The following is a 25,429-nucleotide window of genomic DNA, read 5'->3' on the forward strand; positions in this document are numbered from 1 at the left end:
ATCTACACTCATTGCACACACATCCACATGCACACACTCACTTTAGACACTTTAACACTACATTATATTTATCTATTATTAAAAGATTTGCAGTACTACATTCATTCCTCATTTGCATTGGCACCTTGCCTTAAAGGTTTTGTACCTCATTAAGTCTGCATTTGTCTTTCACTGTACTTAAGATTGTACTTAGGTTGTACTTTAGTTTGTATATTGTATAGTGTTATTCCTCCTTAACTTTTTTTATTGTATGAAGCACATTCTCATGGGCTCATACTAGGGCTGGGCAATATATATCGAGTATACTCGATCTATCGTGGCTTGTTTTACATGAGATGTATAAATTACTATATCGTGAACATCGAGTATATGTTGTCACGTCAGTTAGCCGCCGCCGCTGAGATGAGACTTGCTTTAGCGCAGCGCTTTCCTCTCATTTCATTATAGACCCAGACCTGCACTGGACCTTCAATGACGAGCAATTGTCATTTCATTAGACACGGACCAGCTCGGACCTTCAATGACATGCAATTGAATTGACGCGACCAACTGGCTAACGTTAGCCGCTAACAAAGATAACTTCACATTTATTGGCAATTCGTTTCTTTATCGCTTTATGCAGCTTCCTCCAGGTTCCAACTGTGTTGACAATGCCATCCTCGTGTGACATCATCAACTACGGCAACTTGGGACGCTCAAACTCAAACCCAATACATCACACTCTCTATGTTCAATGATTTAAAGTGGCCAAACGTTACAATATAAATACTAACTGGATAGTTGATGATAAACATTTAATTTCATTATCTGAAATATTATAAAATCATTAAGTCTGCTATAATCCATTATCCCTTTGTGTGTGATTATTATTGTCTCACAGTAGTGTGTATATATAGTGTGTTTTTAGCTACTGTAAAGTGGATAGTGGATATACCGGTATATATACCGGTATATATCTTTTTCCCCCTCAAATTTTATTTATCTTTTTCAACTGCAAAGTAAAACGTTGTCAACATGTTTTATCTAATAAAATAAAGTTCAGTCTGTTCATCTCACTTCAATAATTTTTATTGCAGAACATGGTATTTTCTCAGATGTAAACACTGTAATCTGTGTTGCATGTACCTGACAAACTGAACTGTTTGTATTAGTCATATTCCAACTTAACTGAATGCACATGTGTGTGTGGACTACTGTACTATTACAGGTATTGAAATGAACAATGCAACTTCCTTATATTTTTTTTGTATTTTTTTTATGAATAATTAAATATCGATACTTGGCGTCCCTGTATCGATACAGTATCGCCACGCAAAGTATCGCGATACTACTAATCGATTTCCCCCCCCACCCCTAATGTTTACGTAGGGCTGGGCGATAAAACGATAATGATAATTATCGCGATCTATTTTAATAATCGATGTCGATCATTTTTAACATTATCATATCGTTATCGTGATAACATTTTTGGCCATATCGCCCAGCCCTACGTTTACGTTGTTGGTGTCAGGCTGTGTGTCATCAAAGAGGGTCAAGGTTGCTAGCTAGCTAACAAGCTAAGGGATAAGGCAAGATGGGGAAATGCAAGTTTGCTAATGCCTGCATTGTTTACACGTTATAACCAGAAGGTTGTTGAAGAAAGCCTGATATCCAATGCCAATGGGTCCAATACGTCTTAACATGCTTTGCATCCTTGCCATCCCTGTATTCCCAAGTCACGGTAAAAACCTAAACTAACATTAGCTGCTAACATAAACTATGCTGGCCCCAAAACGGTAAACTAACTGGAGGCTCTCACAGTAGTCCTACACTTACAATAATTTGATTAATTTGTTTGAGGAGTCAGGCGAGCCTCTTTGGAATAGTTTGCTCTCCAGCTCTAACAGTGAGGAATGAGAGGGGCTGAGCCTGAGACATCCCCCCCCTCTATTTTCATAGTAATTTCCTTAACACTTTGAGTGCCACGCCGGGTTTTCCTTTTTACCCCCTTGATGCCACCATCCACTCCCAATGTTAACGTTAATATCGCCTAATCTATGTTTTAAATTATGGCTATGTGTCTAATCTGCCCGTCGCTTATCAAAGACTCATTTTCCAGTCAACATTGGCAAGGCAGATTGTATTTTTATCGCTTCATTTCCGTTTGATAGCATTTTGAAAATCACCCGTTTTCCGGGGAAAAACAACACATTCTATGATAATCGCCTTTTACTGGAATATTCCAGAACGTTGTCATTTGTCGGCCTATTTATGAATCGTTTTCAAATAAACGCTAGATGATCGATAGTATGTGTGCGCACGCACGCTCGTGCCGTGCGCTGATAATTGCTGCTGTTATTTCCTCATGGCTTTTACAGTCAAAACAGCTATATCACATATAGTGGAAACGCTTATATCTCCGTGAAAACGAGTCTGATTATCCTAACACTGATAACATGGCTTCCTTACCTGAGGTCAGATGGTATCCAAATGGTTTATTCCAATTTCCGATCGCCATTCGAAAAAAATCGATAAATGTATATTGATCAACCGTGTATACAGTAGAACACATGATCCGCTCGGCTCAGAGGCTCCAGAATGAACTCTGGAGAACTCCGTTGAACTCCGTTCTCCCATTCACTTTCATTGAGTCCATTCCAAAAGGGTGATTTACCATCTGGGAGACGATAGGGGGCGCTTTTTTCAGATCTGAGCGCCGGCGGTCCCTGGATCTCCAACGGTAGGCTTGCGTGATGCAATATGATTTCAGATCACTAAAAAATAAAAATAAAAAAATAACCCGAATATTCTCGGGCGTGGCATTCAAAGTGTTAATACTTTTTTGCCAGTATGGCCCTGACATACAGTAGATATAAAATTATATTCAAAGTAGTCTTAAAACGTCTTAAATTGAATGACTTAACCTGCAGGAACCCTGTTGACTAATAGTCAAGAGTTTTGTTGGCTAGCCCAATAATACATTTAATCAACAAATGTACGTCTATGCCTACAATATTTTTGTCCCTCGGCAAACGGAATACAATAATGCAGAAATATCCCATTTAATGTTCCCATTAGTGCCATCTAGTGCCAAAGCATATTGTGGTTATTGTTTGGGATGCCAAATATGTAAGTCTAATTTTTCAGTAGTGAATAATGACAACAATATTTATGTATATACAGTATATATATATATATATATATATAATTGACAAATGTCTTTTTAAATCCCTACAAATAATTTACTAACTAAAGTGGGGCGCCCCTACTACGACGTGCCCGTCAGTGTACCCAATGGACAGCTGGTAAATATTTTGATTGCCACGATCTTTAATATAGGCTCATCTCCCCTTCACAGAGACTCGAGCCAGCTCAGCTGCGAAAGATCCAATCCATGGATGGCGGTTTGGGCATGCCTGTCTCCAGGAATGGCGTGAGCTCTCAGCCACAGCCCAAACTATTGAACGGGACCTCCCATTGCCCTTCCAAGTTGCCGGGGGGGCCCACGCTTATTGAGGAACCTTTCAAGAAGCTGAAGAAGCCCTCTCCCCAAGGCCAGTGGCGCAGCGGCACTCCAGCGCCCTCCAACGGCACCGGCCGCTCGGAAGGAGACGAGAGGCCCGGCGGTGAGGGCCGGGGCATGGCAGCATCTACCTCAATCAAGTCTCTGTCCGACTCGTCCTCGGCCGACACCACCGACTCAAAGGTATTGTCTGGATGGACGTGTGCTCCCTCCAAGTCATGTGAGATACAGTATATTGTAATTATGAGTTGAGTGCATGTGACAAAAGTGGGAAAAGACGGAATTTTCTATAGTGCCAGTCAGATAGGGATGGGTATCGTTAGGATTTTATCGATACTACTTGTAACTGAGGGGTACAATTCCCTGACTGTATTGAGAGTATGGTATCATTAAACCACTACTGAGTTATGTACTTTAATTACTGGCCATACAGTACACAGGTATATGTGATGAACACCCACACAATAACACGGCTTAACAAAGAAAGTCCTGTTTGGAATATTTATTAGAAGAGCAGCAATATTAGATTACAGTATTGAGAATTAGGGTCGCGCTTGTATGGCGAAGAATGTGCATGAATAGGTCAAGAGCGTAAGTCCATGAGCATATTACGATGGGGATAATTAATACCACCTGTAGCATAAGAATTATATAAGGCACACTTGTAGGTCAGCTGGAGATACTAAGGGGGTTCCCTCCGGTTGTAAGCCAGCAGGGGGAGAGGAATGTTCGGATGCAAAAGTCTGGATCAACGAGGAATCAATAAGCTCCAGCTACGGGAGTCGGTACATATACTCCCCTCGATCGGCAGACAAAAGCAGCAGCTATAATCCAAGTATGCGGGACAGCATGGATGAAAGCCAGCCAGCCTCTTCCTAGAGACAGGCTCAAGTGATGCTCCTCACGGGTAGATCCCACACAGCAGCGGGGTAGACGGTTCTCTGCTCCAGCCGCCATAGTACCAAAAGCAGTATAATCCAGCCGGAAAAGGCTCTGCATTTGCCGGTGTAGATTCTCCTGTGCACGGTACTTCACATTTAATTAGGTCGAACTTGACGTTATTTCACTAAGCTCTGACACTTTTACTATCCTATTCGCACGCGGTTCTAAGTGCTCTATTTAGACGCAAAGTTGCTCACTTCACTTGGTCGTTGACTCGTGGTGAAGGCTTCAACTTGTTGGGTTAACTAACTGCTGTATCCACCTGTGCCGTATTTATACGTAAGGTGAATAATCTAGTGCCAACCTTATTTCTGTCTCGTATTACTGCGCAAACCTGGGCATGTTGAGACATGTCTTAGCGGTGGCTTTGAACTAGACATTGGGGGTATGGCCGTTGGCGCCTAGGGGGTCGCTGTCCAATAGGAGAACGAATATTATGGTCTGGCCTGTACCTAGGTAAAGGGATATTCCGTGTATATGTACAAAGAATATACAAGGGATATCAGACGATATACAAATATTATACAATATATCTCAAGTAATAAATATATATATTCGGTTTAATCTGACCCTTTGTAACAGCCGCCTCCTAATTAGTCCGCACCTAATTAGATAAGCAGAGACAGATTAACCGTCTTGTCCACTACTCAATGTCCGTTGTGAGGAGTAGGGCAATTCACAAAGTCAGTGGGTCATGGTCGTCATTAAGGGAGTCGGGTAGCCTTGGCAACTCTATCAGCCTCGCCACGGGTCGGGTGTGTGTCCGTCCCTGGACGAGCACTTCTGCCGCTCTGACCTTTCCGTCGGCCCCAGTGATCACTTTGCTTACACGGCCGGCCGGCCACGCAGCTCGGGGTAGTGACTGGTCTATGATCACGACGACTGTGTCCACTTTTAAGTTGTCCCCGTCCTTGACCCGCTTCTGACGGGATGGTAGGGGGGTTAGGAGGAAGCGGGCCTGAGACTGCTTTGATCTGTGCTTGGCTGCGCCTCCACATCCTCCGTCTGTTCCTCTTGTTTGGTCTGTACCCCGTCTGAGGAGGGGCCGGTTCCCGCCGCCCCATCAAGGAGTCGCTTGGGGTGCTGGGTTCGAGGTCAGCTACGTCTGGAGCGCAGCTGAGGGGGGTGGAGTTCGGAACTCCCTCTTGTGCCCACGGTTCTCTCACAGGCCTCTCGCCTAATGTCAATAGCCTCAACGGGCTGTACGAGAGAGTGGCCGGTGTCGCTCACCTTTGTGTGCAGGCAGCGTGTAGGCGTGGGTGGACTGTCAAGTCCGTAGAGGGGGCCCTGGAGCGTCCCGCTATGCTGGTCTATATGGAGTACTCCTGTTGGTGGGTTGCCTTGGATCTTCTGGGGTGGTGCCGACTCGCGGTCGTCCGAGTAGCACCGTGACTCCCAGTGTCTGCTGTAGCAGTCGGGACACCAGGGGGCGGTCTGGTGGATCTTCGGTACTGGTGCCACCGCCTCGGCCTGGTACATTACCGTGACGGGCCCACTTTGTTGTCCTGGCGGACGCCTGTTGATGTCATGCAGGACCTCCAAGTGGGCGCCGCCGCACCTGCTGCACTTCTTCTTCAAGCGGCACTCAGCTGCCATATGGCTGCGCGCGCAGCGGAAGCAGCAGCGGTGGTCTTTGATCCACTGACTCACCTCGTCCGTGGTCAGCTTCTTGAAATCGTCACATTGATACAGCCGATGTTCCCCTTCACAGTACTGGCATTCAATCTTCCACTCCTCTTTCGTCGAGGGGGTGTTGTGGTTCTTGTGCTGCGGTACTGATTCGGCTTGGTGCATAACGGTCACCGACCGGCGGTTATCATTTGATCCCCGAGGTCCTGGTCTTGGGCTTGGTCCACTCCACACGAACGTGTCCAGTCGTAGGCTGCTGACCTCCCTGGCGAGGAACTCAGATAGGTCTAGTAGGGATGCCTCTGGGCCGTTGGGGTCGCGGTGGTCTCTCTGCCGCCTGAAGCGCTCTTGTCGGGCGGGAGGGAGCTTCTCTAATATCCTTTCTACATTAGAGTTAGCGTACAGTTCATATATCCCTTTTTCCTTTTGGGACCCCAGCATCCCTACCAGGGACTGTACCTTGATAGAGAGGTCATCCAATGCTCTGTTGTCTCTGGCTGGGGGGAGGCGGTCGATATCTCTTATTTCCTGTATCACGTAGTCCCATATGCGTCCATAACGCTGGTCGAGGGCTACTAGAGCCGCGGTGTATGGGGTACTTGAGTTGGAATATGCCAGCGCTATATTGTGCGCTCTGGGCACCTTCAGGTGCTTGAGGAGGATAGCATATTTGTACGTCTCATCGGGGACGTCGGACATAATAGTCTCTAAGCACATCCGTAGTTCCGTGTACTAGGGATGCCCCCCGGACCCCGGTTTTGAACGGGAACCGGTACTATATTAGAAAATACCGGAGTATTTATAAGCTCCGACGTCCTCGGTACTGCTATCGATACTCTAGAGAAATTATTATTATTATTTAAAAGTTGCGAACGATCCTCTCTCTGTCTCTGCACGAGAAGCGAGCCGCAGCAAGCCATTACACACACTTGTCGCGAGCCACTCACACATACACGGGTAGGGACTGGAGGTGCCTGTCCGTGGCTAGCTACGTTAGCTACGGAGCTAGTAGTCAGTTTCAGTGTTGCTGGATGGTACACTCTAACGTTAACGTTATGCCGAGTTCATACTACACTACACTTATGAACTCGACATAGCGATAACGTTAATCCGTTTCCATGAAGTGTTTAATTAGCAGCAATCTGTTCTGTTGTTGAACATTTAACGTTAACGTGGCTAGCTACGTTAGCTACGGAGCTAATAGAGTATACCATCCAGCAACACTGAAACTGACTAACGTTAACGTTATGCCGACTCGCCGAGTTCATACTACACTACACATATGAACTCGACATAGCGTTAACGTTACTCCGTTTCCATGAAGTGTTTAATTAGCAACAATCTGTTCCGTTGTTGAAAATGTAACGTTAAGGTAGGTATCCGATGCACTTCCGGCGTGGACAGGAAAACGTCGTGAAATCGTTGTAGTCATTTTGTAGTCTTATTAACTAAAAGATTTTAACAAAATAAAAAGCAGCAGCACTATTGCATAACTGAGTCATGTTTGCTATGTATTTCTTTCTTTAGGGGAGTAGGACATTTGTTTCACAGTTTTAGCATGATGTTTTATAGATGGCCAGGTTAAACACAGGTTTTTGTTTTTTAAGAGGGGGCCGGGGGTTTGATTTGATTGAAGTTTATTTCAAATATGCAACACAACAAACAAATATCAAGTACAGATATAGCCTTAAGCCGTTCAAATAATAATTTATAATTTTTTTTAAAAATTTAAATATATTTAAATAATAATCTAAAAGAACCGATAAGAGTATCGATAAACTACCGAACCGTTAAGCAGTATCGATAAGAGTAGTAGTATCGATAAAATCCTAACGATACCCATCCCTACCGTGTACTGTGCTCTGTCCTCGTGTGTAAAATCCGGGAACGTCGGTGTGCCAAGGTACGATGCCATGGATGGCTGGCACATCGGTGAGCGTTGGGGGAGAGGCCTCCTGGGCGAGTCTCCCCGTACGTGTCGTCGTGGGCTGGTACTTGGTGGGTCCCAAAGCCCGAGTACCCAGGTGCTGTTCCTCGGGGCTGGCGGTGCGTCAAACTCACCCTTGAGTTGAGTCGGGGGTCTGTAGCGCAGTGACTCGGGGCTGACGTCTGGGCTGTACTGGGCCTCCTGGTCCAGAGTACGTTGCTGCTGGTCGGCTTGACATTCCTCCTCTTCCTCTTCCTCTTCCTCTGCTAGGTCCTGGAGTCTTCTAGTCAGTCTCTCGGCGACGTGGGCCGGTTCTTCCCGGTTGCTGGGTCTCGTATGGACCGGCCGGGGAGGGGGTTCGGGGACGTGGACAGGATCCTCCTGTTGGCGGGGTCGCTTGGTCGGGTAGGGGAATGTGCCCTAGACCCTTGTCGTGATGATCTCCGGGAGCTCCGTGCGGAGAGAGGGGGTGTCGCCATGGCGATCAATTGTTCTACCATCTGCAGCCGGTCGCGCTCTGCTTCGCGCTGGGCATGGGCGGCGTCGCGCTGTGCTTCGCGGTGGGCATTGGCGGCGTCACGCTGTGCATTGGCGCTGGCATGGGCGGCGTGGAGCTGTGCATTGGCGGCGTCGCGCTGTGCATTGGCGGCGGCGTGCTGCGCTTCAGCGCGGCCTCTTTCAATGTTCTCTTCCGTCTGAAGGCCTCTGGTCTCCAGTCTTATGCGGTCGTCTTCACTCCTTTGTTGCGCCTGGAAGCGCTCTCGCTCGGTTGCAGAATGTTCGCCTTCACTGAGGGCTTGCGCTTGGAGTTGCGCGTGAAGGCGCTCTCGTTGGTCTGCAGCTTGTTCGCGCTCGCTCGTCTGTTGCGCTTGAAGTCGATCGCGTTCACCCTGAAGTCGATCGCGTTCGGTGGAGGCTGCCAGGGTGGCGATGAATGCCTGCGCCAGCATCTTGTCCGCTTCGCTGGGGGAAGACACCGACGGAGGTGATCGGCTTCTGGCAGTGCTCGTTGGAGATCTGTTCTCTGGGCGCGCCTCGAGGTCCGTCTCCTGGGCGCGCTTCTCTTCTGGTAGTGGGTCGGGTTCTGTCCCTGGAGCGCTTTCTTTATCCTGGAGCTCTCCGGGGACCGTCCCGTTGACGTTGTCTGGGGGTATAGTCATGTCATGTCCCTCCTGGTCCCCCCCGTGAGCTTGGTCAGTTACGTTAGAACCCACTAGGGTCTCTACTGGCAGGGTCGCCTGGTCGGTAGGGTTTGACATGCTTTTACTATCCGCTTTTTCCGCATTTAACGTCTGTATAAAGCTAGGTAGTAGACTGGCAGCGTAGTCCTCTAAGTAAGGAGGTGGCTGCCGTCTACGCTGCAGGCGTTCTAGCTTAGGAGAGCCGTTTGTGGAGTGTTCACCGCTGGCCATGGTTAATATCTATTATATTTAGATATTACACTGATTACCCTCCGGCTCGAAGGACCAATTGTAACTGAGGGGTACAATTCCCTGACTGTATTGAGAGTATGGTATCATTAAACCACTACTGAGTTATGTACTTTAATTACTGGCCATACAGTACACAGGTATATGTGATGAACACCCACACAATAACACGGCTTAACAAAAAGTCCTGTTTGGAATATTTATTAGAAGAGCAGCAATATTAGATTACAGTATTGAGAATTAGGGTCGCGCTTGTATGGCGAAGAATGTGCATGAATAGGTCAAGAGCGTAAGTCCATGAGCATATTACGATGGGGATAATTAATACCACCTGTAGCATAAGAATTATATAAGGCACACTCGTAGGTCAGCTGGAGATACTAAGGGGGTTCCCTCCGGTTGTAAGCCAGCAGGGGGAGAGGAATGTTCGGATGCAAAAGTCTGGATCAACGAGGAATCAATAAGCTCCAGCTACGGGAGTCGGTACATATACTCCCCTCGATCGGCAGACAAAAGCAGCAGCTATAATCCAAGTATGCGGGACAGCATGGATGAAAGCCAGCCAGCCTCTTCCTAGAGACGGGCTCGAGTGATGCTCCTCACGGGTAGATCCCACACAGCAGCGGGGTAGACGGTTCTCTGCTCCAGCCGCCATAGTACCAAAAGCAGTATAATCCAGCCGGAAAAGGCTCTGCATTTGCCGGTGTAGATTCTCCTGTGCACGGTACTTCACATTTAATTAGGTCGAACTTGACGTTATTTCACTAAACTCTGACACTTTTACTATCCTATTCGCACGCGGTTCTAAGTGCTCTATTTAGACGCAAAGTTGCTCACTTCACTTGGTCGTTGACTCGTGGTGAAGGCTTCAACTTGTTGGGTTAACTAACTGCTGTATCCACCTGCGCCGTATTTATACGTAAGGTGAATAATCTAGTGCCAACCTTATTTCTGTCTCGTATTACTGCGCAAACCTGGGCATGTCGAGACATGTCTTAGCGGTGGCTTTGAACTAGACATTGGGGGTATGGCCGTTGGCGCCTAGGGGGTCGCTGTCCAATAGGAGAACGAATATTATGGTCTGGCCTGTACCTAGGTAAAGGGATATTCCGTGTATATGTACAAAGAATATACAAGGGATATCAGACGATATACAAATATTATACAATATATCTCAAGTAATAAATATATATATTCGGTTTAATCTGACCCTTTGTAACACTACTACTCTTATCGATACTGCTTAACGGTTCGGTACTTTATCGGTTCTTTTAGATTATTATTATTTAAAATAAAATTGTATACGGTACATTTATTATTTGAACGGCTTAAGGCCATATCTGTACTTTATGTTTGTTTGTTGTGTTGCATATTTGAAATAAACTGCAATCAAATCAAACCCCCCCCCTCTTTTTTTTTTTTTATCCACTTTTTCTCCCATTTTTTCTATATTTTTCTCCCATCCCAATTTCGTATCATCCAATTCAACCCTCCCCTGTCACGGACGCTGTTTCTTGCCTCCCACAAGCCGGCTGCAATGTGGACTAAGTCATACATAGCACAAGTCCCCTCCGGTACTTGAGGTAACAGCAGTCGCATCTTTTCACCTGCGCAGCTCGATCTCTCAGTGGCGAGGAGTAACGCGTGGGAGGCTCACGCTGCCCCCGACACTTCCTGATTCTATTGAGCAGGCGCACCAACTGACCTGTAGGAGTCGCTGTCCACAACGCCCAATCCCCACCCATCAGTTTCCCACCCCCTAATACGGCCAATGTGTATGTACGGACAACCAGCTAAACTGAAAGCAAATGTGGAGAGCTGGGCTCGAACTGACGAGCCCAGCGTCTCCAGCATTTCGTGGCGAGCACCTTGACCACTACGCCACGTAGCCGCCCCATCAACCCCCCCCCTCTTAAAAACAAAAACCTGTGTTTAACCTAGCCATCTATAAAACATCATGCTAAAACTGTGAAACAAATGTCCTACTCCCCTAAAGAAAGAAATGCATAGCAAACATGACTCAGTTATTAATAGTGCTGCTGCTTTTTATTTTGTTAAAATCTTTTAGTTAATAAGACTACAATATGACTACAATGATTTCATGACGGCTTCCTGTCCTCGCGTTTCCGGTTTCCGGTGCTACGCACGGAGATTTTAACATCACATTTTCAACAACAGATTGCTGCTAATTAAACACTTCATCGAAACGGAGTAACGCTAACGTTATGTCGAGTTCATACTAGGGCTGGGCGATATATCGAGTATACTCGATGTATCGCGGGCGGCTTGTTCTACATGAGATGTAGTAAATTACTATATCGTGAACATCGAGTATATGTTGTCACATTGCGGCTGAGATGAGACTTGCTATTGCGCAGAGCTGTCCTCATTTCATTATAGACACATGGCCAACGCTGACCTTAAAGTGCCACTTGCAGGTTAAACCCTACTCTTCAATTATGGGTAGTTTACATCATTGGTATCTAATTTCATTATTTATTTTTTCCCATTTGATGCCGGAAATGCCACTCAGAAAGGGTTAAAAAGGTCCATGCACGAATAACATGTACGGAGCAAATGAAAAAGCTTATCAGACGCTAGCAGGGCCGTGACGTCACTTCCAGCAACTTATGCCTTATGCCCGTCCGGGTCATAGTACTACTGGCTATATGGCTCTGGCTAACGTTACCCCGCTAACGTTAGCATTATGTCTACTGTCGTGAACCATTTTAAATCGGGGCATGTAAAAGTTTTGGGAACGCGTAAAATGTGCAGGTCCTCTTCTCAGACCTGTGGGGCAAAGCACTGCACGCATCATGCCGGCTAGCAAGCTACACGTCACGGCATGTTGATACGATAGTAGCCCCCTAGTAGCCCCACTCGGTGCATCACAGTCACGAAACGGGCTACCACGATAGCTATTAGCTAACTAACGTTAACGTTACAAGCTCAAACACCTTATAACTACTACTATTGTCGTGTCCATAAGTTCCCTGGCAGAATACTTGTGAGGACAAAGGTATACAAAGAGGAGAGAACCATTTTAAATCGGGGCATGTTAGGAGTTTAGAGAATGCTGGCTACCAAGCTAGCTAACTTAGCTACTAACGTTATATACACACAATATGTACAACGACACAATGATTTACATTATTACAAATATGGTAACGTGGTTGTGGCTTTTACAAATAGTGGTTAGCTTTAGAGATGAATGGCTATGATCAATGTTCCCCCTAAGGTGCGCCCGTGCGCGCGCGCGCACATGGCAAAACGCTCCCGCGCACATCTGAAACCGGTCGCACAAAATCTTTTATTTTTTTCCCCTTATAAACAATTTTTTTACTATTTTTTTTTATTCAACAAACATGACCATGTTCACGTCTTAAACTCATACTGAGGCCTTAGTTTTGGTTTTAAATTGCATATCATTCATTTATTTATTGTCACACAGAGCAGAATAATTTTGCCAAAACAAACCAATTCTCCACTTGCACAACCTAAAAGTAGGCACTTCCGGCTGACTTCCGGTTGCCAATGGTACTTCCTGTCCCATCCAAATACATTGGTTTTAGCTACTTCTCTCCCCTTATTTAAACAACTTTGTCGTCACAGAGAGGCAATGAAACGTTTGTATTATTATAGTATAGAATGTATTTAATAAGCAAACGTTTGTCAGCAGGGTTTTTGGGCTGTATTTCATGTAAAAACGTTCACTGTTAGTTTACTTGCTCACGCTAATTAAGGCTAATACTGGCTAACAGAAGCTAGCGCAAGAAACGACGCCGCAAAGTATTGTTTATAGTGCATTTCTTGCCACCTTATAGCATTTGTACATTTGTATGACCGTCTATAATGCTCCTGTGAGGTTTTTCCGGACGTTTTGGTAATGATTTTCACTATAAAATCATATTTCTAAATGACAGGAAGTTGATAAACTGTCCGGAATAGCTTTGAGCTAACTATCTTTGCCGATGCATTGCAAGAAACGACGCCTCAAAGTATTGTTTATAGTGCATTTCTTGCCACCTTATAGCATTTGTACATTTGTATGACAGTCTATAATGCTCCCGTGAGGTTTTTCCGGACGTTTTGGTAATGATTTTCACTATAAAATCATATTTCTAAATGACAGGAAGTTGATAAACTGTCCGGAATAGCTTTGAGCTAACTATCTTTGCCGATGCATTGTAAGAAACGACGCAACGTTAGTTGTTCAAAACATTACCCGTCTATATAATTTGTTCCTCAACATTAGCTTCTAACTGTAGCAGGCTGCAGCTTGCTGCCTAACGTTAGCTTCTAACTGTAGCAGGCTGCAGCTTGCTGGCTAACGTTAGCTTCTAACTGTAGCAGGCTGCAGCTTGCTGGCTAACGTTAGCTTCTAACTGTAGCAAGCTGCAGCTTGCTGGCTAACGTTAGCTTCTAACTGTAGCAGGCTGCAGTTAGTTTACAAAACATTACCCGTCTATATAACGTTGAGGAACAAATTATATAGACTGGTAATGTTTTGAACAACTAACGTTACGTTTAGAATGGAATGTATCGGCAAAGATCGTTAGCTCAAAGCTATTCCGGACAGTTTTCATCAACTTCCTGTCATTTAGAAATATGATTTTATAGTGAAAATCATTACCAAAACGTCCGGAAAAACCTCACGGGAGCATTATAGACTGTCATACAAATGTACAAATGCTATAAGGTGGCAAGAAATGCACTATAAACAATACTTTGCGGCGTCGTTTCTTGCAATGCATCGGCAAAGATAGTTAGCTCAAAGCTATTCCGGACAGTTTATCAACTTCCTGTCATTTAGAAATATGATTTTATAGTGAAAATCATTACCAAAACGTCCGGAAAAACCTCACGGGAGCATTATAGACTGTCATACAAATGTACAAATGCTATAAGGTGGCAAGAAATGCACTATAAACAATACTTTGCGGCGTCGTTTCTTGCGCTAGCTTCTGTTAGCCAGTATTAGCCTTAATTAGCGTGAGCAAGTAAACTAACAGTGAACGTTTTTACATGAAATACAGCCCAAAAACCCTGCTGACAAACGTTTGCTTATTAAATACATTCTATACTATAATAATACAAACGTTTCATTGCCTCTCTGTGACGACAAAGTTGCTTAAATAAGGGGAGAAAAGTAGCTAAAACCAATGTATTTGGATGGGACAGGAAGTACCATTGGCAACCGGAAGTCAGCCGGAAGTGCCGACTTTCAGGTTGTGCAAGTGGAGAATAGTATCCAGCTGCAGAACGGCAGACCAGCCACACTCTCAGACCCAAACGCATTTCCTTTGATTTAATTATACATCAAATGATTTATGTCAAGGATTGCAATGCCTCGCTTGAATGAAGTTAACTTTTCACCTGGATAACATTAAAGGGGAACTATCTTATAAATGGCCTTTTTGAGTGTTTAGCATTGTTTCCTAGCTATGTGAACTTATATTAATATGATCTATGTCTCAAAATTCTCATATTGGCGCATTCTTCCAATTCTCCTCTCACAATATTCACCCTCACTGAACTGAGTCATTTGAAAATGTGATGATTTGTGATGTCAGAAAGACACCGCTGCATGTTAATGTTGAGATACAAGATGAGCTGCACACAGTTCTGCTGCCCAGGCTCAAAACGGCTCGAGATCTTGAGGTAGAAAAATGCTGTTTTTGAGGACTTGATTAGAAATACAAAACAATGAATAAAAAAAAATATATATATTACAGAGGTGTTCCATAGACTCACAGGAATTGTGTAAAAGTGCCCAAATAGTGAAAGAAATAGTAAAATAGTTCCCCTTTAACATTCAGGGTGAATGTAATGTGAGAAATTGGGATAAAAAAGAAATATATATATATATATGGTCGGACAGATCCGACCAGCATTGCTGGCTCCTCACAATGCAAACGCGAAAATGTACATTACAGATGAACTGCAGAGAAAATTTCCAATTTATCATCCCGGTCGAGACTAATTGGAAGCGGAGTGCAACGCATGCAAAGCTTGACCATATGTTTATGTGTCTAATAAAGGTGCTGGCGATCTCAAAGCTCACATGGACACAGCAAAACATTACAAACAAAGCAGTGCGAGGCGAGAGTTTGATGGCAAAGTTGACCAAATTGATTGAAGAATGCAGCTATACAGAGAGAGAAAGAAAATAATTGAAAACCATTTTGATGCCTCAAAATGATGTTTTGGTTTGATAAGATGCTTATGATACAATCATAAGGATTATGTGTGTAATAAATTAGTTTAGTACACTAATTGCAACAAATCTGAAACTGCATAGTGCACTTTTAAATTAGTATCTTTGTGAGGTTACTGTTTTATAATTTACATTACATTGAAAAGATAAAGATATATTTTTTAAAGCTGGATTTTCTAATACAGAAGAGGTATTATTTAGAACATTACATCATATTTTTCTTGTTATTTATTTTGTCCAGTAAGACTTGAAAATATATATTATTTTGTCATAGGTTGATTTAGTTATTTTCTTGAGATTTGTCAGATAGATTACTTTAGGCATAATACAGCATGTTGAGTAACTTTGGTTATAGAGAGATATTATTTTGTTATATAAAACAATATAAACAATAATTTTATATCCATACAGAGGAGGTATACTTTAAATATATTATAATGATAAGGCATCTTTGAGTAAACTTTGATTAAGTATCTTGAGGCTGAAGGCAGAGTGTCCTCTTTAAAAAAAATCACTATGGTCACCCTTGAAGTCGCATTATAATTCACTTAATAAAATAATGACTAGAGTCAGCCTCCTAAAAAGACAAAAGTTAGTGACACGACTCACACCGCCGCCACCAAAGTAAGGACTATGCTCTGTATCGTCAATCAATGGTCAAATAAATATTTGATTAAGGAATATAATATGCCTTTTTGTATTATTTCTCTGTGTATCAGTAAAATGTATATATTTTTATGTTAGACATTAAGGGAAATTAAGATTCTCAGATTTTTTACAAACCACTGCTTATCAACTAACCGGTTAATCGGCAGGTGACGTATGTTGCTCAGTAGTTGCTGATGTCTGCTCAGGAGGTTTGAGTGTTTGCTCAGACCGAAAAATAATTAGAGGGAACATTGGCTATGATCACGGAGCAATAGTGTTAGGTGAAACGGATACATTTTCATTCATTCACTCCTCGGCTAGTAGTAGCAAGGCGGCTCTCTGCTTCCTGCCACTACCTGCCTGTGACTCTCAGCCCCTCGCTGCCCTGCACCTGATGTGACGTCATCATTAACACATTGCCCGCCGGGCATTGTACCCATCATTGTACCCAGTCTGCCAGTGCTATAAGTCTATGGAGTGGCTCACCTTCTTTGCAGGGCTATAACTTTTTAAATTGTATTGCTATATTGACATTACTATTACCCATTCAACATCAATTATCTATCGTTCAGGATGTGGGAACGTTATACTTTTTCATTCATACATTCATACAAAAATACCTTCTAGAATATAAGTATGTTATCGTTTTCTGCAGTAATTCCTAGAACGTGAGTTATAGTCCTAAACGCATATATAGATTATCGATTGCCGTTTTCCCCCTATAAACGCTATATTAAAGAATTAAACTATATGATCGGTATACGTTATGCTTCATCATGCTTGGAGGAAAGGGGGTTGGGGGGGTCATTTATAATTCCCCGATCATCAGTAACAGGGTGTCCGTGGATCCTTAAATTTGTTTATCAATAATTAAGGCCTTAGTTTGTCTTAAAATGTCTTAAATCCATTTTCAGAGGTCTTAAAAATGCCATAGAAAGGAAAGATAAAATGCTAAATGTTTTATTATGAAATCTGGGGAAAAACGGTTAACGGGAGATAAAGTCGGGACTTTTTATTGACCGTGTTGTAGCATCACGCAGACCGGAAAGGGGCGGAACCAACACGGGTCCTTATGTTGGCCGGGAACTATTTCAGCAACGGAGTCTAGTTAACGTTAGCAAGGCGAAGCGGAAGCGATAACGTTACGTTTAGTTTAGTTTAGCATTTGCACTTGTTAATATGGGAAAGTGCCAATTTAACGAGAACTGGCTCGACAATCCACTGTTTGCGCCATGGTTGGTCCCAGTCAAAGACCATTACGATGCCCGCTGCAACAACAAAAAAAGCAGTCGAGTCGCACATGCTGAGCGCTAAGCGTACCTCTGCAAAAACCCGCCTGCAAACTACTATTTCGCATTTCTTTTCTGCCCCTGCCTCCACACCAGCTGCGCCATCTCAGGTAGGACTATAACATCTGCACCAACAGAAGTCTGGATAACATTCGGCTCCACGCCAACGCTTGAAGCTGAGGTCTTGACTTGAAAATAATCTATTCATGGATGTAAACAAGGACACGTTTGTGTTTATGTTCGATGAGAGCTTCACCCACTATGTATTTTTTCCTCCCACCCACCCCCTCCTAATGTACAGTATCCTCCCATCATATGTATATATATATATATGTTAGGATCTATGGGTAACAGTACTGTATATTTGCACATCGTATATGTCACAAATGTAACAGTACAGTACTATATACCTGTATGTCATGTATGTCCCTATGCCATAAATGTCATGTATGTTGTGTATGTCATAAATGTCACTATGAATTGAAAATGGGGGACCCATTTTCCCAGGTCTGCATCCCCTTAACAATTGTGTGTATTGAGCCGTACTGTATTGTACCCATTCTGCAATCTGTTAAACAAAGTTTTCATTCATTCATTCAACCAAACCACAAAAACAAAACAACTGGATGAATGAATGAAAAACTTTATTTAACAGATTGCAGAATGGGTACAATACAGTACGGCTCAATACACACAATTGTTAAGGGGATGCAGACCAGAGAAATACTTTCGTCTTGTTTACATCAGGGTCCCCGATTTTCAATTCATAGTGACATTTATGACATACACAACATACATGACATCATGACATTTATGGCATAGAGACATACATGACATACAGGTATATAGTACTGTTACATTTGTGACATATATGATATGCAAATATACAGTACTGTTACCCAGAGATCCTAACAGAAAATATATACATATGACGGGGAGGAGACTGTACATTAGGGGGGGGGGGGTTTGGACATTTACAGTGCCGTTTCTAATTGCAGCCTCCCGTAGGTGCTCTTTAAGAGCGGTTTTGAATGTGGGCAGGGGTAAAGTGGGTTTTAGGAATGAGGTTAAGCAGTAGTCTGACCAGTTTGTTTTGTGATGTTTGTAATCTTGTTTTTAGTGCCTTTGAGGTGCTTTGGTACCATGAGGTGCAAGCATAGTCGTAGTACCCTTGAATGAGTCCTCCTGCCAGAGTCTTCAGGGTATTCTTGTTTACCAGAGAGGAGATCCGGTACAAGAATCTTGTTTGTTGGTTGACTTTTTTGATACCCTGGGGAGGGTGGTAATAGTTATGTGTTCTGACGGGTATCAGTCCTATGGTAATAGTCATGTGTTCTGACAGGTATCAGTCCTATGGTAATAGTTATGTGTTCCGACAGGTATCAGCAGTGATGGGCAAGCTACTTGGAAAATGTAGTAAGCTACACTACAAGTTACTCTCGATTAAATATAGCTCGACTACAATGGAAGCTATCCCCAGAGAAATGTAGCAAGCTACACTACAAGAACATGGCAAAAATAGCTAACTACATCGGCACTACTTTTTTTTTTTTTTTTTTTTATATTATAATAAACTTCATGATCAGGTTTCCACCAAACAAATAGGCAGGCAAAAAAAATTTCAGTTTCATTGTTTATTATAAAACTGAAACAAGCCCTCCAACTATGCTAATATGTCTATACTACTACAGTATACATGTACTCAGAGTATAACACTCAAGCTTGACACTGCTAGACAAACAATACTTACTTATCCTTGGCTGCTAGATATGTACCACGCCTGCTTACTTGTTGTACACAATTTGTAAGTTGCTTTGAATGAAAGCTTCAGCTAAATGACCAAATGTATTTAAATATGTAACTCACAAAACATTCCATGGCCCCAAAATCATGTGGGGACCCCCCCTGGAAACATGATAGCAGCTATCTATTAGTTAAAGCTGTTGACAGAAAGTGCACTGACTTGTGTGCTGTTTGGGAACAGTTGACAATGTTTAATGTAAAGATTTTCATCAGCTCACCTGAATATGTGTTCTCAAGTTAGTGCTGGACGTGTGGGAAGTTGAGATCAGCTTCGTTTTTGGCTGACACAATAAACACCTAAACATTATGTTTTAGGCGTTTTTTCAGTCAAACTCATAAATGTTTCCAGATAGGGCCATGGAGAGGCATTGTTGTTATTGACATCATCATCTTCATCAATGCCATCAGCCCTGGAAACATCGAATCCCTCTGCCATTTCGCGCGGACTGGTTCATGTAATATGTTAAGTTGCATTCATTCATGCAGCGGTCTGTTTTGATTTGCACTTCCTGGTTTGCGGAGCTGGAGTCCCGCCCTATCCTGCCTCTGATTGGCCTACCCGTAATGTTTTGGCCTAACCTTACCCAATCGTGAGTCATCATACTCGTATCTAAACCAACCAATCATAGTGTGTTTTCTGCTGGGAGTTTTTTTTTTTCACAAATCTTTGTCTGTTTCTCCGGATAGTAGCGTGTAGCGTTTCCACACGCTACGTCACTACTTCGTAGGGCTGGGCGATATGGCCTAAATATGATATCACGATATTTTCTGACCTTTCGGCGATACACGATACACATCACGATGTTTTTCTTTTTTTCCCCAAACAATTCATTATGAGGCTTACCAAGACAGTATTTGAGTTTGCAAGCTAACATTAAAGACTAAATAAAATACCCATGCATTTAGCATTTTTATATTATATATTAGATTTAGATTATTGGATTATTAGATTATATATTGCATATATTTAGCAATGAGATATTATATGATTTAGATATGAAATATGATTAATTGAAAATGGGGGACCCTGATGTAAACAAGACGAAAGACTTTCTCTGGTCTGCATCCCCTTAACAATTGTATGTATTGAGCTGTACTGTACCCATTCTGCAATATGTTAATAAAGTTTTAAATCAATCAATCAATCAATAAATAGCATTTTAGCATTTTTATGAAACTACTGTATATTTGTATGTCTCTAAATGTTTTGATGAATTGAAAATGGAGGACCCTTATGTAAAAAAGCCGAAAGTCTTTTTCTGGTCTTCATCCCCCAGTCCACTGTTGTTGTATTGAGCTGTACTGTATTGTACCCATTCTGCAATCGTTAATAACGTTTTCATTCATTCGATCATTCAGCCGGCAACAGAATATTTTTGATTGACAGTCGAGTCTGCCAATTACGTCACACCGATTGAACCCACCCTGCTGTTCTTAGCACCAATCGGCAAGCTCTATGCGTTTTTTACTTCCGCAATTGATTTTGACGAGAGCTGAGCTCAGCTCAACGACAACAACAGCTCCCTGCGGCAGACGAGTGATTACCAGCGCACCGCAGCATGACTAAACAAGCCATAATGATTTTATTGCAACGAATGTTATAATAAAAGCCTTTCCATACATCTGTCTGATTGAAAACTTTATTAACAGACCGCAGAATGGGCATGCACAACTCCGCACGGGCTGAGATATGAACAGTAACGCTTGCTATCTATGTCGTCATCGGACATTGCTATGTTTGGGTAAATACGCTAATGTTATTGAACGTGTAACTATATAACGTTAATGCCACAAAACGAATGCCTTTGTTAATAATAATTAGTAACTTTGATGCAGTAGTGTGTGTGGGGGCGGCGTTGTTTGAACGGGTGTGGACCAGATTGACGCGACACAATCCTCTTGGGCAAAACATCACGATATCCACAATACGTTAAAAAAGTGTATCGTTAATGAACTGTACCCGATATTTATATAATATCGTCATATCGCCCAGCCCTACTACTTCGTTCTAAAAATAGCTGCACTACAGAGAACGCTACTTGGTTCAAAAGTAGCGACGCTACCATCACGCTACTGAGAATTGTAGTTAAGCTATGTAGCGTCGCTACTTATAGCTAGCTACTGCCCATCACTGGGTATCAGTCCTATGGTGATAGTCATGTGTTCTGACAGGTATGTGTTCTGACAGGTATCAGTCCTATGGTGATAGTCATGTGTTCTGACAGGTATCAGTCCTATGGTGATAGTCATGTGTTCTTACAGGTATAAGTCCTATGGTAGGTAGGTAGTATGTGTTCTGACGGAAATGTGGCTGTTGCACTTGCTGCTTGGCCCCTGGTATATTAGTCACCCCTTTGTTGAAATTCATCCAATCCAGTTACTCCTTTAAGTTCACGATTTTTAAGTTTCCAAGTTATGTTTTAATAAACATCTTTGGACCAATGTGTCCCTAAACTTAATTGGTGTCGTTGCATGATTTTTGTTATTGTGAAATTGGTATTAAATTTAATTCTGAGTGGCATTAAAAAGTCTTAAAAAGCCTTAAATCTGACTCCTGCAGATACCCTGAGTAAATGCTTTATGTAGGTTGGGTGGATATATTGATCAGATGGTTTGCAAACAAGGAAACTCACAATTGGGTTGAAAATAACGTTGGTGTCCTCTTACCGTGCGCCAATGAGACTGGCGGTGAAAGATCCCAGGTATACGACGCAGATCGCCTAGGTCCATTTCCGGTTTGTATGTCGCAATAAACGCCGAAATCATATCGATTATTAAGTTTAGAAAGCGATCCATTATGTACATTGTGTCTGTCGGGAGTCATGCAACTATATCTGACGGCCGGATGAATTTAATCGACGCACAGCCCCCATATCCTGTTGGCGAGTGTAACTCGCCCGACCATCCACCAGGCGGCGGTATTGAGCCGTCATTGCCGTCACCTATAGGGTCCAGCTAGAGCGTCGCGGCTGTATGTATGAATTATGAATGCCATGGCTAAAAAATGAAATATTGATCTCAATAACGCTGTACAGCGAGGTCTGGCGGTCAACGCATGGCGGGCAATAACGCTCTAAAGCGTTTCCGGTGGTGGATGTGTTAAGATGACACACGCATGTTATGAACCATGGATTAAAATTAGGGATGCTCGATATTGGCTTTTTTACCGATACCGATATACCGATATTGTCCAACTCTTAATTTCCGATACCGATATCAACCGATACCGATATATGCAGGGTCCCCCCCCCCCCCCCCCCCCAAAAATGGAACATTTCAGGTAATTAACATTACATATCTCTTGTTGTGGAATTAACACACTATGCATACTTTTGACAATAAATAAAATCTGAATTTTTTCTTACTTGCTTGCCTGGGTAAATAAAGGTTATAGAAATGTAAATTTTTTTTTTTTATTTTTTTTTGAAAACCGATACCGATATTTTCCGATATCACATTTTAATGCCGATACCGGCCGATAATATCGGTATGCAGATAATGTCGACAAAATGTTTGATAAAAACGCTAAAACTGGGTCAATTTCGAAAAAATGTCCCCCCTCTTCATGAAAGTCACCGTTGGCCTAGTCACATTGTTTATTGAACAAAAATACAACCTGCAAGTTGGCCTTTAAATGACATGCAATTGTAATTTCATTAGACGGACCAGCGCGGACCTTTAATGACATGCAATTTAATTTAAGCTATGGGCTAACGTTAGCTGCTAACCAAGTTATCCATGATGACTAGGCTAAGCTAACTAGCGTTAGATGCTAACCCTGGAAAACACTCAAAGCGGACTCCACAACACTAGTTCCATTCGTGAGGAAAGGGGGTGGGTTATATTGACCACGCTTGACAACAGAAGTTTAAACATAACTTCATATTTATTGGTTATTAGTTTCTTTATATCCAGTTTCCATCTGGGAAGGGAGGGGGTGGGTTATATTGACGACGCTTGACAACAGAAGTTTAAACATAACTTAATATTTATTGGTTATTCGTTTCTTTATATCATCCAGTTTCCATCTCCGTGTGTTAAACTCTTCCTGTTTACATTCGAGTGTGACATCATCACCTACGGCAGCTTAGACGATCAAAACGCAAACCTAGAACAAAACCCGAGGGGGGGGGGGGTGGGGGCTGGCTCTCTTGTGCGTTCTCGCCCTCTCTCGCTCTCTCTCTCTCTCTCGCTCTCTCTACATTCAATGATTTAAAGTAGCCAAACGTTACAGTATAAATACTAACTGGATAGTTGATGATATAAACATTTAATTTCATTATCTGAAATATTCTAATCATTAAGTCTGCTTTAAGCCATTATCCCTTTGTGTGTGATTATTATTTTCTCACAGTAGTGTCTATATATATATATATGTGTGTATATATATGTGTGTGTGTTTGGCTAAAGTGGATAGAAAACACAGTACCGTGCAAAAGTCTTAGGCACCCAAGAGTTTTTATATAAATTGGTGTCAGTAGACTACTCTTAGTACATTTTCATTTAATAATTTTTTAAAGCATCTTCATGGTTTAATAATGCAAACATATGTTGCAGGGACTTATTATAATCATCATATTGGCGTGACTGTATGCATCAAAGGGTTGAATCAAGCATTTTTAAGTGATTTAGAGGAAATGTCAAAATATTGCGATATGTATCGTGATATGGCCAAAAAATATCACGATATCATTTAGAGGCCATATCGCCCAGCCCTAGTTCATACGTGTAGTGTAGTATGAACTCGGCATAACGTTAACATTAGTCCGTTTCCAGTGTTGCTGCCACCGTTGCATCGCAGATGGATGGTACACTGTTAGCTCCGTAGCTAATCCGCTCCTAGACTACCGATAGCAGTACCGATAACGTCGGAGCTTATCAATACTCAGTTTTTTTCTAATTTAGTACCCGTTCCCATTTAGAACCGGGTTTCGGGGGGCATCCATAGTGCCAGAGTCGTTACACACACACGTCATGCAGACACGAAGTTGGGCAGAGATAATTTAGTGTAGATATTATTATTACTATTGTTATTGGCAAAAAAAACTTGTTTAACCTCTTAACACATTCGGGGCCATGCGATTTCCCTATCTAGCTATAGCACGGCCAGATTTTCATTACATAGTTTCATTGCGAGTCATGTTGTTTGTAGAGCTAAATCTATATTTTATATTATAGCTATGGATACAATACCATGGTCATTTGACAGTAACTATCTTCTGTTCAAGATGCAAAAAAGAAGAAAAAATCATGAATACGTTCAGGCATTATCCCGTGGTGAATATGAGTATAATTTCGGAATGATCCGGGCTAATTCCTGGGAGGCTGGCTATAGGGCGCAACATGAATTCTACTAAAACCATTGGCGTTTCGTCCCTGGACACGCTATTATTTTCACATCAAATGCATATGATGGGTATTATGTTTAATCATGAATGCATGAAAGGGGGGGCGGGGGGTCGTTTCTGATTAACCCTTTAATCGCCAATGACGTGTTAAGACGTCATTCCTCGCCATGCGTAATCTGCCAATGACGTTTTACAGCGTCTTTGAGATCAATATTTCAAAAATCTGTCATGGTAATCATATTTCACCGACGGATCCTTGACTGGTGCTGGGGATCTCCACTCAACTCTCCAACGGTTCAATATCCGATATTCAATATTCAGTGGCCGATCGCCAAACCGCAAGTGGGTACGTGGGGCCGGAAGTGCTTGGTGTCCCCCCCCCCCTATTCCGTCCGCCACTCGCGATCGCTCCCGGGACTCCATCTTGACACACTGGATAATCGATCGGTTGCCATAATTCAATAAACAACGTTATTTGGACGTATATATTATTATACAACCCGGAAATGGTTCATCTAGATCAGTGGTGCCCTACCAGTCGATCGCGATCGACGGGTAGATCGCGGGCTGATTTCAAGTAGATCTTGATTAATAAAATTTGATTCTAATTTTTTTTTTTTTTTTTTTTTGCTAAATCAACTCTTCCTCTCGTTGTTAACTACAACAAGCAATGCTGTTTGTTATTTAAGATGAG

At 42.7% G+C, this 25,429-nt stretch overlaps 1 protein-coding gene across 2 annotated transcripts in view; it reads left to right on the forward strand.

Annotated features, from left to right (window-relative positions):
• The window catches only part of usp36 (ubiquitin specific peptidase 36), a 157,096-nt gene that overhangs the window by 64,840 nt on the left and 66,827 nt on the right, over nucleotides 1-25,429 (forward strand). For both annotated transcript variants that reach the window (XM_084328388.1, XM_084328387.1), the window contains one exon: nucleotides 3,338-3,685. In XM_084328388.1, coding sequence (XP_084184514.1) covers nucleotides 3,338-3,685 — 348 coding nt within the window. The remainder of the gene's footprint in view (nucleotides 1-3,337; nucleotides 3,686-25,429) is intronic.

The sequence above is a fragment of the Notolepis coatsorum genome (assembly GCF_963971535.1).
Source record: "Notolepis coatsorum genome assembly, chromosome: 14".
In the NCBI taxonomy this organism is placed as follows: Eukaryota; Metazoa; Chordata; class Actinopteri; order Aulopiformes; family Paralepididae; genus Notolepis; species Notolepis coatsorum.